The sequence below is a fragment of the Trichechus manatus genome, unplaced genomic scaffold (assembly GCF_000243295.1).
Source record: "Trichechus manatus latirostris isolate Lorelei unplaced genomic scaffold, TriManLat1.0 scaffold00027, whole genome shotgun sequence".
NCBI lineage: Eukaryota > Metazoa > Chordata > Mammalia > Sirenia > Trichechidae > Trichechus > Trichechus manatus.
In genome coordinates, this window is record NW_004443963.1 from 16,977,731 (window position 1) to 16,997,663 (window position 19,933).

The following is a 19,933-nucleotide window of genomic DNA, read 5'->3' on the forward strand; positions in this document are numbered from 1 at the left end:
TGTTGTCAGTGTTTCAGATTTTAGCCATTCTAATAGGCGTGTGGTGGTATCTCATTGTTGTTTTAATTTGCAATTCCCTAATGACATATGACGTTAAGCATCTTTACATTTGCTTATTTGCCATCTGTACATCTTTGGTGAGGTATCTGTCCAGATCTTTTGTGCACCTTTTAATTGGGTTGTTCATTTCATAATAGCTTGGAATAACTTGAGAAGGGGGAAGTGGGGAAGGGAACTGAAAAGTAGTAGTAAAAGCGAATTCAAGCTGGCACGGAGTGGTGGAGAGCAGAGTGACTACAGTTGGGCCACTTGGGGTTACATGGAAGTGGAAGGGTGGGGTTATCTAAGCAGCATACTGTTTTTGAAGTCCTGACTTCTGGTTCCATCAGCCCCACCAGACGGGTAACTAAGGAGGCTGTGCTGCAACGTCAGGATCTTGTTAGGTGAGGACACCTGGCTCCTGCAGGTGTCTCTGGGTGCAAAAGGGGGACTAGGAAGAAATGTCTCAGAATTATTTTGAAGAAGTAGGACAATTCGTACTCCTTTGGGGCTCTACCACACATTGCATTTTCTTTAATGCAAAGGAGAGAAAAGGAAGATGGCCTTGATGAAGAAAATCACATACTCCGACTCAGCTGGAAAACGTGTTTCCAGAATTGCTTTCCCCAGTAGAAAGAAGTCACCTCTCACCTGAAATCCACAGGCTCATTGTATTACAGATGTCAGTCTTGAACTCATGCGTGTTGAACCAGGACTGTGGGAAGCAGGTGCAGAAGCTGGTGTACAAGCCTTTACTCAGGAGGCTTGGCAGCCTCTGGGAGACAAGCAGAGCTCGATCAAGGTTTTTGACATTTCTACATCCAGGAAAAGAGCCCCTGACCTCAGAAAGGATCTGTGATAAGATTCTTCTTTCTTATAAAATAACAACCAAACTAACAATTATTGGAAGTCTACTATGCGCCTGGAGCTCTGGTGGCTCAGTGGTTAAGAGCTCGGCTGCTAACCGAAAGGTCGCCAGTTTGAATCCACCAGCTGCATGGGGCAGTTCTACTCTGCCCTACAGGGTCACTATGAGTTGGAATCGACTTGACAGCAATGGGTTTGGTTTTTCATTTGTTTGTTTGTTTCCTATGTGCCAGGCCCTTTACAAATGTTATCTTATTTAATAGTTACCATCCCGTTTTTTGGGATTCAAAACCCAAGTTCAAATTGATCTAACTCCAAAATCTTTGTTCTTTCTAGGTTGGTGCCTTGCACACAGTAAGTACTCAATAGTGATTTTCTGTCTGACAAACTTTACCCAAACCATGCTGCTTCCTGTTCAAAAGGGAAGCAATTTCCCCCTTATGAGGCCGCCTATCTCCCCAGAGATAACCATTGCTAAGAGTTTGGTAAATTTTTTCCCAGATTTTCTCTATTTATAGGCACTGACACATACATACATTTACATTTATGTCTTTATGTTTTTTCAAAAGATGAATGAATGGATGAATGAACATACAGTTGTATAAATGGCTTTTTTTATCCAAATGATATCATTACATCTTTCCCAATCAGTATGTATAGATCTACCTGATTTTTTGGTAACGGCTGCATTTCACGTCAGTGTACAGCTAAATCACAACTTACTAAGTACTCCTTTTTGGAAAGGAGCTTCTCCTGGTGTCATTCTTTGGAAAGGACATCTACTGGCACTAGAGTGAGTAGACATCTAATGTGATTCTTTTTCTAAACAGTGGTTGATGCTCACTTTTAAGAGAGCCTCTTCGTAGTGGGATCTGGACTCATTAAATAAAAGATTGGCGTAGTTTCTGGATATCCGGTCAAACAGCTTCTTCTGGAGCTCCTTGTTTGGCTACCGGGAATACAAATGGGAAAGGAGTTACTAGAGTCCCTTGCTGAAAGAGCCAAGGGGCTAGGGTTCTTAAGTAGGTATTTCTCTCATTTTTAGGAACCTTATTCTCAAGATATTTAACCTCATATGCTTTATGAAATAATATACCCATTTGTTGACAAAGTTTATAAAGCATGTAAGTAGAGGCAGAATGTTGCTGAAGAAAAAGCCCTGACTCTGGGCCATGAGATTCTGGGTTTTCTATTCTTAGTCCTGCCCTTAACCAGACACATGATGTGGACCAGTTCCCAAAGCTCCCAAGAAAGAAGTGGGTGCTCAGGCCAAAACCTAGAGCACTCTACTTCCCCACCCTCACAGCCCATAGATCAACAAGTCCTGTTGGCTCTACCTCCAAACTATATCCCCAATCTAATGGCTACAGTGAGCAGGAGGCAGACCAGCGTGGTGTTTGAGGGCATGGACTTCGGAGTCAGACAACCTGGGTTTAATTCTCAACTCTATGATCTTGGGCAAGTTACTTAACTCCTGTGTATGTTTTTCCTTCAGCAAAATGTAACCTACTTCATGGAGTTGGTGGCAGATTTAATGTATTCATAAATACTTAAGTACTTGGAATAGATTTCAGTACACAGTACGTGCTAGATGAGGCTTAGATGCTACTTTCACTACTGCCACCCTAATCCAAGCCACTGGCATTTCTTCCCTGGACCACGAGAGTCAATTCCTAACTGTCCTCTCTGCCCTTTTTTGTGCCCAGAGCAGTCAGAGTCATCTTCTTAAAATGTTAATCAGATTAGTTGGAAAACCCTCCAATAGTTTCTCATACTGTGAGGTGCAGAAAGCAATTTGACCTTAGTTCTGGAATCCTGAGAGCCGGATCACACCTGAGGCTAATGAGTGGGGGGGGTGGACCAGACCAAGAGGGACCACCTGGGGGCTGACGGTTGACTAGCCTCAGGAGGCATGATGTAACCTATCACAGCCATGTGAGGCCAACAAGAGCCCTGAATCCTAAGGCTCAGATGAACTTCCTGGTTGAGAACCTCCTTGTTGAGGAGACCCTCCTGGTTGGCAAGAATATCTGTTCTCAAGAAGGTCACGTGTCTCAGGGAACATGGAAGTTTCATGTTGGGAACCCACCCAGACCTCACTCTATGCATCTCTTCATTGGTATCCCTTTTGGCTATAATAAATCTGTAGTCGTAAGTATGATATCCCGTTGCCGTTGAGTCAATTCCAACTCATAGTGATCCTACAGTACAGAGTAGGACTGCCCCATAGGGTTTCCAAGGTTGTAATCTTTACAGAAGCAGACTGCCACATCTTTCCCCCATGGAGTCGCTGGTGAGTTCGGACTGCTGATCTTTCGGTTGGCAGCTGAGTGCTTTAACCAATGCGCCACCAGGGCTCCTTAAGTAGGATACACTCTCTGTGAATTCTCTGAGTTGTTCCAGTGAATTATTGAACCCAAAGGGGCAGTGGGAGCCAGCATGTCAGAAAGTAAGGGTGTCGTGTAAACTCCTGAGCTTGTGGCTGGTATCCTGAAGAGGTAGTGAGGAACCAGCCCCAAAACTGTGGACAGCAAGTCAGAAGGTTGGGGTGTCATATGGACTCCCCAAACTTATAGCTGGCATCTGCCTATTTGGCAGTCTGAAGGATGATGTCTTTCAACTTGTGAGCTCTGACCTAGCACTGGGAGGCTAGTCAGAGACAGTGCCACTGGGGCAGCTGATGGTGAGGATGGAAGAGTGGGAATGTGAAGACTCGATCGATCTAATCCACGTTTTGGGGACTGGATTCACGCTGTTCCTTACTGTGTAACTGGCAATGAGGATGGGATTTGCCCCTTACTTAGCACACATACTTGAAATAAAACCCAAACTCCCCACCCTGGCCAGCATCTGCCCACCTGTCTGCCTCACCTTCTACTCTTTACCTACCCTGCCAGATCCTAAGGAGTTCCTTGAAATGCTCCTTGAAAATGCTAAGCTCCTTCGCTCTTCAGGGCCTTTGCTCTTGTTGTTCCCCTTACTTAGAATGCTCTCCCCAAAGATTTTCACATGGCTGGAAGCTTCTCCTGTTCAGGTCTCAAAGAGGCCGCCCACTCACTCACTATCACACTAACTGGTCTTAGTTCCAAGCTCTTTCCACTACTTGAAATCATCTTCTTTACTCGTTAGCTCTATGAGAGCAAACACTTTGTGTGTCTTGATTACAGATGCCTTTGAGTATGTAATAAATATCTGTGCTAGGAAAGGAAGTTTAAAAAGGGGGCAGGAGGGAAGTAGTAAAGAAATATATCCATCGGTCCTTGAGTAGACAGCTGGAAAATAACAGATCTCTAAAATCTCTTGCAAAACTCAGATTTGGTGGACATTTGCTGGGAAAGTATGATATTACAACCCCACTCTTGTCACGCATGAGTAAAATGAAAACAAGACAGCTTAATTCTAGAAGATCTAAATATGAAGGTCAGTGGTTCCTGGGCAAGGAAGAAAATTCTCCAATGTGGAGAAGAAAGGTTGGGTTACAGTGAGGAAGCTGATGAGAGAGAGCTGGGAGTGAGGAAAGCACTGCACAGTACTGCAGAACAGGTCCAGCTTAACTCCATCCTGCATGCCATCACCCTGACCTTCCTTACAGGATGGGTCAATGAGCACCTTATGGCGGTTTTCACAAAAGAACCTGAGGTAGGGACCAGGGATAGAAATACAAAATGAACAAGAAATGGTCTCTTGGCCTCGAAGAGCTCACGGTCAAGTTGGAGACAGGGGCAATTAGGACAACCATTACAGCAGCAGGCGCAGAGTGTCATGGTCTTTACCTAGGAAGGGCGCAGCTGTGAGAACACATTAGAGGGGCCAGGGACTAGCTAGGGTGGTGGCCAGGGAAGGCTGCCCATGACCCAGTGGGGAGTGAGGAGGCCTGACATCTGGCCTGAGTTCTAAAGGTGAACAGGGATAGGATGGAGATGAAAGGGTGTTCCAGGCCAAGGGGACAGTGTGTCCAGGCCAGGAGAGAACAGGGCATTAGAGGAGCTGCAAGACACTGTAGAATGGCTGAAGCACAGGGTGCATGGGTGAGGCAAGGGTGGGGAGGGGGTGGGGTAAGAGATGAGGTTGCAGGGGTGGTCCACGGGATCAGAGGAGCTTATAGCCCACGTTATGGATGATGGAATTTGTTCTGTAGAAACGTAGCTTAAGCAATGGAGAGGAAAATCAGATTTGCATTTACCTGGTACCTTTCATGAAAGATCCACCAGAAGCTATCCAGCAACATGGCTCGTGGGGAAGGAGAAGACAGAAACTTCTCCAATTCTTTACCTGTACAGAAAGACTTGAAAAGAAACAAAATTCATATTGTTGTTGTTGTTATTGTTCATTTTTTGAAATTCACCTGGAGCCCCAGCCAGACTTATAATCATCTGCACTCAAAACCTGTCTTTCTGTGTCCTGTGGCTTGGTTACTTGTACCATCTTCCTGCTAGCTATCTTTGGGGTCAATATACTGTGGAATCCACTTCAAACACACACACACGCACACACAAAGCCTAAGCTTTTACATAATCTTATTTAACCCCCACAGTACTTGCGTGAGGCATGTATTATCTCCATTTCACAGACGAGAAAACTGAGGACCAAAGAGATGAAGTAACTTTCTCGAAGTAATACAGCCATCAAGTGGCAGGGCCAGGATCAGAAGCCATAATTCTATACAGCTGCTCCATGCCAGCTACCGCTAGCTCTCACCTCCTACTGTTCAACTCACATCAACAAACACATGTCATTTAACAACTACGATGTCCTTTTCTAGTGATTGGACTTTCCTGATGACACGTCCAAAGTAGGCAAGCCGAAGTCTCACCATCCTCGCTTCTAAGGAGCATTCTGGTTTTAATTCTTCTAAGACTGATTTGGAGTCTTAAGCCTTTAACACTCTAAAACTACCAGGGTAATAATATGTTACATTCATTGAGTGATTACCATGAATTTGCTACTGGGCTAGGAGGTTCAAATGCAGGTAGCTTGGTTCCAGAGACACCGCACAGGCTGCCTATTCTCTTACCACTAGGAAGACAAAGAGATCTCACTCTCACCACCCTCCTGGATGCAAAGGGAAAGACTCCTTGGCGTTCCCTTGGGGCCTAGGACAGCTGATGGGCATCCTGCATGAATAAGCATGTCGCCCTCACTAGCAAGCAGCTTTGTCATCGTCATCTTTCCTCCAGCTGCTTTGGAGAGGCAGTACCGTGGCGTGGTTAAGAGCACAGACTTTGGTACCAGGCTGCCTGGATTCAAATCCAGCTCTTTCACTTTTAGCTGTGTGACCTTGAGCAAAGTTAATGAACCCCTCTTTGCTCAGTTTCCTCATCTAGAAAATGGAAATGTTGAAAATAGTCCCTTCCTCAGGGACTGCTGTGGTGATTACATGAGTGATACCTGCAAAGTGCTTAGAACAGGGTCAGGCATGTAGCAAACACTAGATAAACTGTGCTAGTTATTTATTATTTATTCACACTGATTCCTGTGGTGGCTTGCATGTTGCTATGATGCTGGAAGCTATGATACTGGTATCTCAAATACCGGTAGGGTCACCCACGGTGGACAGGTTTCAGTGGAGATTCCACACTAAGACAGACTAGGAAAAAGGCCTGGTAATCTGCTTCTTAAAATTAGCCAATGAAAACCTTATGGATCACAACAGAATAGTGCCTGATACAGTTCTGGAAGACGAGCCCCTCAGGTTGAAAGGCAACCAAAATACAACTGAAGAAGAGCTGTCTTCTCAAAGTACAGTACACTTTAATGATGTGGATGGAGTGAAGCCTTCTGGGCCTTCATTTGCTGATATGGCATGACTCAAAATGAGAAGCAGCAGCTGTAAATATACATTAATAATCGGAAGTGCCTGGAAAAGCAGAAGGTCAGCGAAAAAGAGGGAGACTCTCAACGAAATGAATTGATGCGGTGGCTGCAACAATGGGCTCAAACACAGCAATGATTGTGAGGATGGTGCAGGACGGGGCAACGTTTCTTTCTGTTGTACATAAGGTCACAATGAGTTGGAGCCGACTCGACGGCACCTAACAATGACAACAACAATAGGATACTCAATCAAAACAGCCTAAAGACCATTGCTCTGGTAGAAAGCATATGAATTTTGGAGTGAACTCAGGCTTGGGTTCTAATCTCAACTCAGTCCTTTGCAAGCTGTGTGGCCACAGGCAAGTTTGATTCAATTGCTCTGAATCTCAGTTTCCTCGGGTATAAAATGGTGACCATGGTATCTGCCCCAGGTTGCTGTAAAGCTGGATTAGAGCCCAGCCCACAACTGGTGCTTCACAGAGGTCAGCTGTCTCTCCTCTTTCCTTACCTTGCCAGTGAGGGGGTTCTTCTCAGCCCGGATCACGTGGCTCACCATGTCAGAGAATTTCACCCCATTCGGAAGCTCGTTTGGCCTAGAGCTGTTAAATTCAGGATACTGGTACAGCTCCACTAGCAGATTTTTATCTGCTGTTTTCTAAGGGAAGCAAAGAAGGAAGAATCTGAAAATGGGCTCCATCATTTTGACAGCTTGAAATAATAAGATATCTTCCCCTTTTTATTATGAAGACTATTTAACAATCTTACAAGGTTGCTGGTTCAAACTCACCCAGCAGCTCCACAGGAGAAAGACCTGATGATCTGCTCCTGTAGAAGGTTAAACCAAACCAAACCCATTGCCGTTGAGTCGATTCTGACTCCTAGCGACTCTATAGGACAGAGTAGAACTGTCCCATAGGGTTTCCAAGGAGGGGCTGGTGGATTCCAACTGCTGATCTTTTGGTTAGCAGCCATAGCTCTTAACCACTGCGCAGCTCTACTCTGTCACATGGGGTTGCTATGAGTCAGAATCGACTCAACAGAACCTAACAACAACAGAACATTTAGAACATGAGGGAACGATCATGGTCCCAGCACACTTAACTAAACACCTGTTTCCATTACCTACTTGTATGGTGAAACCTGTGAGAGCTGGAACTTGACCGGACTGCCTTGTTTTTCTGAGTCTTACAAGTTTTCCATCTTTGACAGAGTACAGTCTTACCACTTTTCTAGCACTTTCTAATAGTGGAAAATATTTTAGTTTTCCTTCTCTGACATATTTCTGCCTTACACAGGTTCCAGTTTTCACACGTTTTACTGTATTTTCCCTTTCAGTCTTTGAACAAATATATACAAATCTATAGATGTAATTCACTCTTAATATACATGTACTTTCATGTCCTGCTTTATCCACTTAAGTTTAGATGTTTCATATAGCTACATTGCCTTCAAAATTATCATTGAAAATAATATAACATTCTGTTAAGATGTGCTATAATTTCAATGGAATACTACACAACGATAAAGAACAATGATGAATCCTCGAAACATCTCAAACATGGATAAATCTGGAAGGTATTATGCCAAATGAAATTAGTCAGTCGCAAAAGGACAAATATTGTATGAGACCACTACTAAAAGAACTCAAGAAAAGGTCTGAACACAGAAGAAAACATTCTTTGATGGTTACGAGGGTGGGGAGGGACAGGGGTATTCACTAACTAGATAGTAGACAAGAATTATCTTAGGTGAAGGGAAGGACAACACACGCTACAGGGAAGTCGGCACCACGGAACTAAATCAAAAGCTAAGAAGTTTCCTGAATACAACCAAACACTTCGAGGGACAGAGTAGCAGAGGTGGAGGTCTGGGGATCATGGTTTCAGGGGACATCTAGGTCAACTGGCATAACCAAGTTTATTAAGAAAATGTTCTGCATCCCACTTTGATGAGTGGCGTCTGGGGTCTTAAAAGCTAACAAGTGGCCATCTAAGACGCACTGATTGGTCCCAACCCACCTGGAGCAAAGGAGAATGAAGAACACCAAAGACACAAGGGAAATATTAGCCCAAGAGACAGAAACGGTCACATAAACCGGAGAGTCCATCAGCCTGAGAACAGAAGAACTAGATGGTGCCCGGCTACCACCAATGACCACCCTGACAGGGAAAACAACAGAGAGTCCCTGACGGAGCAGGAGAAAAGTGGGGTGCAGAACTCAAATTCTAGTAAAAAAGACCAGACTTAATGGTCCGAGACTGGAGGAACCCTGGAAGACATGGCCCCCGGACTCTCTGTTAACCCAGAACTAAAACGATTCCTGAAGCCAACTCTTCAGACAAAGATTAGACTGGACTATAAGACATAAAATGATATGCATGAATAGTGTGCTTCTTAGTTCAAGTAGATATATGAGACTAAATGGGCAGCTCCTGTCTGGAGGTGAGATGAGAAGGCAGAAAGGGATAGGAGCTGGTTGAATAGACACAGGAAATCAGGGGTGGAAAGGAAGAGTGTGCTGTCACATTATAGGGAGAGGAACTAGGGTCATGTAACAATGTGTGTATAAATTTTTGTATGAGAAAGTAACTTGAGCTGTAAACTTTCACTTAAAGCACAATTTAAAAAAAAAAAAGATGTGCTATAATTTAATTAACTACTTGCTTACTGATGGTGGTGCAGTGGTTAAGAGCTATGGCTGCCAAACAAAAGGTCAGCAGTTCGAATCCACCAGCCACACCTTGGAAACCCTATGGGGCAGTTCTACTCTGTCCTGTTGGGTCACTATGAGTCGCAATGGTCTTGATGGCAATGGGTTTTTTTTTTACTGAAAAAGCAATTTTAGTTTCTTCCAACTGATATTACTGTCATTAATAACTTCGAGCATATAATTTTTCCTCCTTTTGGATTATTTATTTAGTATAAATTTCTCAAAATGGTATTACTGGATCAAACGCTATGATCATCTTTATGGTTCTTGATGTATGTCATTAAATTGATTTAAGAATAAAAAATATGACTATACTTCTTTACACCAAACAATAGTTTAGCTTAATTAGTCAAGAATTTCTGCCTTGAGCATTGTGCTCTTTTAAAGAACTATCTATATGGAATCAAACTGACAACAGCAACTTGAAAGGTTAGATAGGAAGCTTAGGGGGCAGTGAGTTTATGTTAACGGTGGAAGAATAATTTGGAAAAGGAGGGTGAGAACGGTTGTACAACTTGAAAAATATAAATCAATGTCACTGAATTGTACGTGAAGAAACTGCTGAATTGGTTTTGCTATGTATATTTTCAACCACAAAAAAAATGAATTTATTTAAAAAAATCATTTTTTTAAAGATGACTATAAAAACGTAAAAATACAGAAAAGTAGAAAGAGGAAACCAGTTACCATCACCCAAAGGTGCCCACAGGAAACACTCTGATGTACTGAATTACTTTCCAGCTGGGTTATGGCAGTTGACAACGGAAGAATAATTTCCAGTGATTAATTGCACGGACTCGGAGTCAGATAACTAGATTCAGATGTCACCTCTACCACTTACTAGCTGTGCCACCTTGGGCAGGACATTTAAATGTCCTCGGCCACCATCAGTGCATGAATATGGTAGTTTCAAGGCAGACTCTCAACCATTAGATTTTATGTAGTTTTGGAATCTCCTAGACTAAAAGGTGAAAAAAGAAAAACAATAGTATATTGTTTCATATTCTCTAGTATTTAAAGGTCTGAGTACATATGACCTGGTGACGTGTTTATTTTCCCTTTAAAACTGAAAGCAAGCTTAGGAAAATCATAACTGCGTGGCTCAGAGGTGGGGCCAGCCTGCTGCAGGAGAGAGCCTGGCTGTGGAGGCTGAGGACCTGCGTGGGAAGCCAGGCTCTGCCAAAAACAAGCTGTATGACACTGGACAAATCATCTAACTACCTCTGACTCTGAGCTTCCTGGGCCATCTGCAGTGATTGATGTCACTAGCACTGGGAGCAGCTGCTTAGGAAAGTACTGAGTGAACCTGGCCCTGGGGCTGGGCAGCACTGTGGCTCTGTGTGAGCTGCTTCTGAACTCATTGCTTCTAAGGGGAAACACCTTCTGAGTTCTAAAAATCAACAAATGACCGCTGAAACACACCCCATTCTGAGGCTGAGGTCAGCAATACCCTTTTCGAGGATGTGGTGAGAAATTCTGGAGTTTAAATTAAAGTGCTTACAGATCCTTTAAAAAGGGAACTCTGTGATTCCCCCGCACAATCTCCAGCCAAGTATCCCATCCCAAGGAATAAAATTTATTTCATGCCCAGCAGAAACCAGTCAGAAACAGATGCAGGAATAGATCTCTTACTCTCTTTAAAATGAAAGATTTGGCATTCTTGCTTTCTGAACCTCTGCAGGGCTTTATTTGACTCTTGACGACCTTGTCTGCAGAAGAATGGAGAAAGAGAAATAAGATGTGAGTAACCACAGGGTCTGCTCACTGCTGTGTGCTAATTATAACTAAAAATTCTTCATTAGGCCTGAGCTGCCAAAGGACACCCATACTACTCGTCTCACTAGATCCCAACTATGTTACTGACTTATTAAGATTCCATTCTTTACTGGTTATACTGCTTGATCCAGAGAAGCAGTAAGAACGAGCTGACACAACGTGGGCTTTGGAGTTAGACCTGGGTTCGAAGCCAGGACTTGCCCCAGAGAAGCTGTGTGGCCTTAGGCAAGTTACTCTACCCCACCCCCAATACATTTTTCCTCACCTATAAAATATATTCAATGATACCTATTGCCAGGGACATTAGGAAGATTTAATGAGGCAATGTGTGTGAAGGCACCTAGTACAACGTGGGCACACAGTAGGTGGTCTATACTGTTACTGTCCTTCCCTCCTTCCTCTCTCAAGAAGTCTCCCTTTTCCAATGTCAAGAAGTCAGATTTAAGATTCCTTTAGAAGAGGACAAAAATATCCCCCCCTTTTTTTTTTTGATTTCTACTCAATTGCATTTTAGAATCTAAAAAAAAATCCAAACCCCATAAAAACACCATCAGGCTATGAGAAAGGGTTTTTTGCCTCTGTCTCCCGAGATGCCACGACTTTTCTCTCTTAAAGCTTTCTTCTCCATTTCAAATCTCTCAATTGCCTTCAAAAACCAAAAAAAAAAAAAAAAAAAAAAAAGGGGCATTAGGGATTACTGCAAATCTTGGAGGAGGGGTGGGGGTCAGGGACTAGGCCATTTCTCTTGTTGGTGCACAAAAGGCTGTTTTCATCTAGTCTGAGTCCCTCTCATTATGTCCGGTAACAAAAATGAGTGAAGCTGGCCAGATGTTAAGATGATAAATGGCAACCAACACTTTACCTCTGTACTAGGAAGCAATAGGGAGTGGTGGAGACTGTGGCAAACTGCAGAGCTTGTGCTCTGATAAAGAGAGGCACTGCTCTTCTGCTCCGACTGATGACTGCCCCGGGGAAATGCAGACCCCAGCCCAAAGGCTGCGTGGGCCAACGGGTGCAGAACAAAACAAACACATAGGAAGCCCAGAATTGGCCCACAGACTGCCAGTGAGGGACCGCGGGAATAGATGAAAAACCTGCAGGTTAGAGAATGAACTTGTCTGTGGTCTTCATCATTATAAAATCCTCATCCTCACAGCTGCCATGTGTGGCAGTCTACTACAGGAGTGAGGTAGGCAAATTGGATGAGTTTTAAAGTCCTTTCCAATCGGAGCAGTCTATGGGACTGACCCTCTGAACAATAGATCATGATACCAGTGAGCCTTAGTAATGACTTGTGGGTTGGCTGGCATTGCTTTGTTGTTCTTGTTTTCAAATATATCTTGGAGATTTTTAGACTTATGCCTCAGATATCTTAAGTGCAATTAAAATTAAAAATCAAATACATGCTGTTGCCAAAAGCCAAGGGAGCCAAAAAGATACACAGGATCCACGCCAGGGTTCTTCTACCGTATGGGAGTTGTGCTACACAACCACTACTGGTTTAACCTCTGTAACTCCTGTCTCCCAACAAATGAGTGGTGTAGATGTGTATTAATTATCGGAGGGTTGTGTTTGTTTTGTTTTATATTTTTTATAGAAGTGAATCAAAGTTAACTTTGAGATGTCAATTGTGCAAACATGCTTTTAAATAAATGGAAGGTCCCCAAGGCACTGCAATGCCTTGATGATCCCAAGGGTGGCGGGGATGAGATTTCGCTCAGTTAGACCGATAGGCTTCCCCTCTTCCTTCCAGGAAGCCTTGCCTCAGCCCCAGCTCCCATAACTCACTAGGCTGCCGGCCAGCAGGTTGGGACTCAGATATACTTCAGCAATCCTTTGGTTCACCTGATCCATGGAGCCAATAATGCATGCTGGGAGGTAGGTCAGCTAAGGAAACTCTCTGGATGGTGATTATACAGAACAGGGAGGGGACTTGCCTGCCCAGGAAGGGGGCCCGTTCCCTTTCTGCACTGTCTCTCTACTCAATTATTTCTTTGCAAACACTCACATTTCTTTTATCTTGTTTTAAAGGAGTTGCTTTATAAACTATAAATTAAATTTAGCCATATTATAGGCATTTTCCCTAGTGGTGCAATGGTTAAGTGCTCAGCTGCTAATCGAAAGGCTGGTAGTTGGAACCTACCCAGCAGCTCCCCAGAAGAAAGGCTTGGCGATCTGCTCCCATAAAGATTACAGCCAAGAAAACCCTATGGGGCAATTCTACTCTGTCACATGGGGTCATTATGAGTTGAAATTGTCTCGACAGCATCTAACAACAACACAGACACTTTGGAAAATACACAGTAAAACCTGCAAAAGCCGGAACCTATATAAGGTAGAAACCTGTCAGAGAAGGAAAACTCAAGTATTTTCTACTAATAGAAACAGAAAAGTGGTCAGACTGCACCCCGTCAAAGGTGGAAAACTTGTGAGACCCAGAAAAACCAGGCAGTCCCGTCAAGCTCCAGCTCTCACAGGTTTCACTGTAAAACGAAAAAAAAGAATCATGCATAATACTATGACTACTTTCAGGATTTGGGGATATTTCCTTCCAGTGTTTTTTTAAAAATATATACACTTTTTTTATATAATTATAATCTCAGTGTATGCCTATTTTAATATTCTGACTTCTCATCTACTCATTATTATGGGCATTTTCCATGTGGCTAGATAATCTTCATAGTGAAAATGGCATTATAATTAATCCATTTATTTAGATGACATTGAAATAATCCATTAAGAGAATGCACCCTGATGCACTTAGCGGTCCCTTGACTACTGAATATGTAAGTTGTTTACAATTTTTTGCAATTATAAATAATGCTGTGATGGACATTGTCATGCAGAGAGCTGTTGCCATATTTTGTATTATTTCTTTAAGAAAGATTTTCAGGTGACGGATTATTGGGTCAAAGAGTATCTTGACCTTGTCTGTCACTGTTGAAATCGCCACTCAGTTCTACAGCCCCTCTCTACTTTTACATCGCTTTCTACCTTAGCCTCATCTGGTCTGGGCAAATCCTTTGCAAAAGCCCGTAATCCTATCACTTCTCACTCCCTTCACATGAAGCAAGGTTCACCCTTACTTCCATTACCTTCAAGTGTTCTTATGAATCAGAGGATACTTGAAAAATGAAGATAACAAGAAGGAACACAAGCAATCATAGAAAGTGAAATGGATCAGCGAGTTTGAGATGAATGTGGGATTAAGAAGAAAGAGAAGACATTAGAAAAAGGCCCAGCAAAGTGAGATCTGAAGCTGACCCTGGTGGGATGACACCTTGCCTCCTCTTGAGAAGAGTTCCTGAGAGGCGGGGGGAGGTGAGGGGATGTGCAGTGATACCTTCAGGTTGGCTGGCAGCAGCGTGACTTTCAGGTAAATGGGCTCTATGTGAGACGGAAAGACCTGGGGTCATTTATAACCCGAGAGCAGTATTTGCTGGATGGGTTTCAAGGTCCTCCAGAGATGGATTCTGTAGGTCCTTGGGATATAATTCAGAGTAAGAAATGAGATGAGGATCAATGGAGGCAGGGCAGGAAGATGCTGCTAGAGCCTGGATAATGCTGGAAGGGGCAAACTATTGGTCCAGGCAGAGGGGCTGGCAGGTGAAAAGAGACGAGGTCAACTTCAATCAAACAAACTAAAAAAAGTTGGGTCTTAAGCTCACTTGTCTGAAAGCAGAGGGCTGAACTGTGCCTTCTTAGTTGCTATCTATATAATTCTTTGGAAGATAGAAGGGAAAGGAGGAGACAATGAAAGAAAGAGCTTTTTTCCTTCTTCTCATTCTTTCAACAAATAGTCCCAAGACAGCTTCCTTTTGGGCTCTTTCTGATTATCTTAGTAAAACAAACTCAAGTCAAATAATCCTTTGCAGTCTTTCAAATATTTTTAGAGGATAGTTAGGGCTTAAATAAGATAAAAACGCAGTAAGGAACATATAAAGAATTGGTTAGTAATTAATGGGATCCCTGGGTGGTGCAAATGGTTAACGCACTCAGCTTCTAGCTGAAAGGCTGGAGATACAAGTCCACCTAGAGGCACCTTGGAGCCTGGTGATCTACTTCCCAAAATCAGCCACTGAAAACCCTATGGAGCACAGTTCTACTCTGACACACTGGAGGTCACCATGAGTTGGAATCAACTCAATGGCAACTGGAAAAAAAAAAAAAGTACAGGCTTGAGCACTGATTACACCTTATGACATAACTTGAGTTAGGTGTACTGGTCTCGATTGCAGGTGGCACCACAGGAAGGATACAGGGTGGATTGTTCTCTAAATCCTTCCTCACAGCATTCTTCACTGTGTCCTGCACAGCGTGAGAGACAGCCAGGTTCTCCTCCACTGGTATCATTGGTAAGGCAGTGACATTGACATTGATGATAGCCATCTTCCTAAAACAAGCCATTGTCCAATTTCCTGTAAACTGTCAAACAAAAAGATTCCACTTTCAAAAACTTCTCATTTCCCACTCCCATCTTGTTCATTCAACCAGCCTCCTAGAAATCACAAATAGGATAGAACCTTCTTGGGAAACATGAGTGGAAAAGACCAACCACTCCTATCTGCTAAGTGGGGCTGATGGCAAGGGAGATGCCACATGCTATGTGGTGAATAATGGCTTTTATCTGAGAAGCCCATTCTTAACTGAGAATTTCAAGGCACAGATACCTGTTCTTTCTACCTGCTAATGCCCTGCATGGTGAAAATTACCCTAGTTTTAAAAATAAGGAGTCTAGATCAGACACAAAAGGAGAAATACTGTATGATCCCACTTATGTGAAATACCTACAATAGGCAAATGCATAGAGACAAAGTTTATTACTGGTTATCAGGGGCTGTGGGGAGGGTGGAATGGGGGGTTATTGCTTAAGGGGTACTGAGTTTCTCTTTGGGGTGATGAAAAACTTTTAGAAATAGATAGTGGTGATGGTTACATAATATGGTGAATGCAATTAATGTCACTGGATTGTACACTTAAATATGGTTAAAATAGAAAATTGTATGCTATATATATTTACCAAAATAAAATTTAAAAAATTTTTTTTTGAATGAGACTAGAGTGCTGAAAAGACCAGGGCACTAGACTACCCAGTAAGCCAGTTTCCAAACTAGAAATGAAGATGAAATCTCTTTGTCTTTCTGAGCCTCAAATATAAAGTAAGAGATTTGGATTAGGTGACCCTAAGATCCTTTCTGGGGATACTGGTGGAACAGTGGTAGAATTCCCACATTTCATATGAGAGAGCCAGGTTCGATTCCCAGCCAATGCACCTCAAATGCAGCAACCACTCATTTGTCAGTGGAGGCTTGCATGTTGCTATGATGCTGAACAGGTTGCATTGGAGCTTCGAGACTAAAACGGACTAGACAAAAAGGTCTAGTGATCTACTTCTGAAAATCAGCCAACGAAAACCCTATGGATCCCAATAGTCCAATTCCTGGCTAGTGTTTCATTACATCGTGCATGGGGTCGCCATGAGTCAGAGGCTGACTCGATGGCAACTCACAACAACAACAGGGCCCTTTCCAGCTCTCAAATGTTACGATTCTATGATACTGACTCCCTTTCCTCAGCATGAGGCTCCTGATCAACCTGAAGTTTTCTGCTGTCTTCAGAAAACTGGCCCCATCACGCCTCTTCCTCCCTGGCTTTAGAACACTCTGGCCCAACTGCCCTCCTGGGATCTTGCTTACAGGCTGGGAATCCATCACCATTTGTGGGCCTTCCATGTCCAGAGCCAGGGGGGTATAGGCCTGGTTACAGTGAAGTAAAAGACTTAGATCCTGCCCTCAAGAAGCCCATACATAATGGAAGGAGAGAGAGAAGGCAGATTGGGCAGCATAATTAACCGAGGTGCCCTTTCACCACACTCTCCTTTCCTCTCCTTTGGTTCATGCCCTCTGTTCTACCCTCTTCTCCCCAGCCATGCATCCCATATGCCTGACCCAATGAACTTCTTCCTAGTCCCTGACCATGCCATGCTCTTCATTCCTCTATGACTTTGCACAGGCTGTTCCTTCTGCTGTGACTGCCTTTCCTCACTACTTTCCCTACCCTATAAACTTCTATTCAACTCTCAGTCCAGGTGAGAGATCTTCTGGAAAGTTCTCTTGAATTTTTTCAGGCCATTAGTCCCATTCTTCCTCTGTGCAAGTCCAGGATTCTGCTTTCATCTCTCTACTACAGCACTTACAACACTGAATTGGAATTACTTGCTTCTACTTCCAGAAATCAGCCAATGAAAACCCTATGGATCACAACCGTCTGATCCACAGGACCAAGTGGTGTTTTGTTTGGTTGTGCGTGGGGTTGCCATGAGTTGGGGGCCAACTCAATGGCAGCGGACAACAACAATATCTTTCTCTACTAGGCAAAGTACTCCTTAAGGACTAGGTTCACTCAATATTTGATTCAGTCTGAGACTCACTAACCCCATTCCTTCCTAGTTCAAAGAGGTTATTTATCCATCTTGGGTTGTCCCAAGCTTGCTGGATTACCGCAAAGGCTGGCCCAGACCCAGCACAATATTATTTCCTCCTTCCTACTCCTAGCTTTTAGCCATACAGGCAAGGGGCCTGGGAGTAAAAAGGAGGCAGGAGCATTTTAGGGCTTCTCACTTTCCTCTCACTCACTCCCCAGCATGACCCAAAAACTACAGCATTCTCTGAAAAGCCAGGCTGAGGGCTACCTGGCTGAGAAGTCTCTTGCTTTAGCTTAACGTTATTACTCATGCCTTGGATCCACAATCAACGCCCATGGAAGCAGCAGTCAAGAAACCAAGCAATGGAGGAGGTGGGGCCAAGATGGTAGAGTAATCAGACACTTCCCATGGTCCCTCTTACAACAAAGACCCAAAAAAACAAGGGAATTGATTATGTATAACAATCTAGGAGCCCTGAACATCAAAGGAAAAGTTGAGGACTCAGACTGAGGGGGAGGGAGAAATGGCTCAAAAGCAGCGAGGAGCTGCCAGACCTGACCCAGCAGAAGCCAGAGCCCTTCAGGCCGGATCAGCTCCTGATGCATGGTGAGGTAAGCAGCGGCGCTCAGGAGGCATTTTCCACATCAGGAGAGACCCAGCAGCAGACAGTCTACTCAGCCATCCAGAACCAGTGAGAAGCAGCCCTTAATCAGCAAAAGATAAGTACTTGCGTCTGGCCTACCACGCAGATCAAGAACACCCTCCTTTGGGAAAAACCTCTCTCCTATTTACCTCCCTACTCCCTGCTCTGCACTGGGTCTGGGATGGCTTCAGCAATTGCCGAGTCCCCTGGGCTGGAAGTAGGACCCCTCACGCTCCCTGAGCCATTCTCTCGGCCTTGGAGAGGGAACAAATTAACAAACAGGGGAAAATAATCTGCCGGCTCCCCTAAGCCAGGAACTCAGGGTAGGCACAGCTCTTTTGCCTAGGCACAGGCATAAGGGGACCAGGGACTTTGAGTGCCTTTCCCCCTGCATAGACTTGTGTGGGCCCATTTCAACAGCACAGGCCCTCATCACCACAGTACAACAGGGTATATACTTGAAGTTTAACTTCAACTGTTTCAGCTATGAAGTGGCAGGTTCCTGACATTTGACACTGCTCTGCCCATTAAGCAGGATCTTCACCTACCCACATCAGGGGCCTGGGAACTGATGGCTCCACCCATGCCACCTAGCCACCTGCATCAGGGGCCCAAGAATAAGAGGTGCCCCCCAGTCCTTACAGCCAACAGCATTGGGTGCTCATAGTCTGGCTGCAAAACCCACCATCTACACGCTCTAGGGAACAGGGACATGCTTTCCTCCCAGACACTCGGGGGCGGCTGTCGGTCCCCTGCCTTACTCAGTGTGTGACCCCCTGCTGTAGCCGGATGCCTGTGCCTACACCAATCACGCATGCCTGTATAGGACTGTAGGTGAGAGCTTGCACCACACATTTGGTGGCCGACTACCTGGACACTTGAGCTTAATCCATACAGGAGGAGTGGGTGGACTCCTGGGCTCACATATTTAGCAGCAGGTCTGGCCACCTGGTGACAGGACATTGGAGCTTCAGGGGTGCCGGTGATCAGGCTAGCTCACATGAGCAGCCCATTTGGGCATATCAAAATAAAACAAAACAAGAAGCTAGGACACAGTAAGCAAACATAAAATAAATAAATATAATAACTTATTGATGGCTCAGAGACAACAGTCGATATTAAATCATATAAAGAGGCATACCATGATGGCTTCAGCAAGCTCCCAAAATAAAGAATCAAGAAATTTTCCAGAGGAAGAGAATTTCTTGGAATTACCAGAGGCAGAATACAAAAGATTAATATACAAAACTCTTCAAGATATCAGGAAGGAAATGAGGCAAAACACAGACCATGCAATAGAGGAACTTAAGAAGATTAGAGAAGAGCATAATGACAAATTTAACAGGCTGCAAGAATCCGTAGAGAGACAGCAATCAGAAATCCAGAAGATTAACAATAAAATTTCAGAATTAGACAATTCAATAGAAAGTCATAGAAGCAGAATTGAGGCAATGGAAGTCAGAATTAGTGAAAATGAAGACAAAGCACTTGACACCAACTTATTTGAGGAAAAATCAGATAAAAGGATTTTTAAACAATGAAGAAATCCTAAGAATTATGTGGGACTCTATCAAGAGGAATAACCTATGAGTCATTGGAGTACTAGAACGGGGGTGGAGGATAACAGAAAATACAGAGAGAATTGTTGAAGATTTGTTGG

General features: G+C 43.8%; 1 protein-coding gene across 1 annotated transcript in view; it reads right to left on the bottom strand.

Moving 5' to 3' along the window:
• FAM227A (family with sequence similarity 227 member A) overlaps positions 1 to 15,742 on the bottom strand; it is a 64,398-nt gene extending 48,656 nt beyond the window's left edge. Inside the window, exons 1-9 of the mRNA XM_023728914.1 lie at positions 15,466 to 15,742; positions 12,995 to 13,077; positions 11,783 to 11,852; positions 11,263 to 11,270; positions 11,063 to 11,134; positions 7,229 to 7,375; positions 5,090 to 5,191; positions 1,751 to 1,855; positions 691 to 814 (exon numbers count right to left, since the gene is read on the bottom strand). Of these exons, the coding sequence (XP_023584682.1) occupies positions 691 to 814; positions 1,751 to 1,855; positions 5,090 to 5,191; positions 7,229 to 7,375; positions 11,063 to 11,134; positions 11,263 to 11,270; positions 11,783 to 11,852; positions 12,995 to 13,077; positions 15,466 to 15,613 (859 nt within the window). The 5' untranslated portion in view covers positions 15,614 to 15,742. The remainder of the gene's footprint in view (positions 1 to 690; positions 815 to 1,750; positions 1,856 to 5,089; positions 5,192 to 7,228; positions 7,376 to 11,062; positions 11,135 to 11,262; positions 11,271 to 11,782; positions 11,853 to 12,994; positions 13,078 to 15,465) is intronic.
• Between the last annotated feature and the right edge of the window lie 4,191 nt (positions 15,743 to 19,933).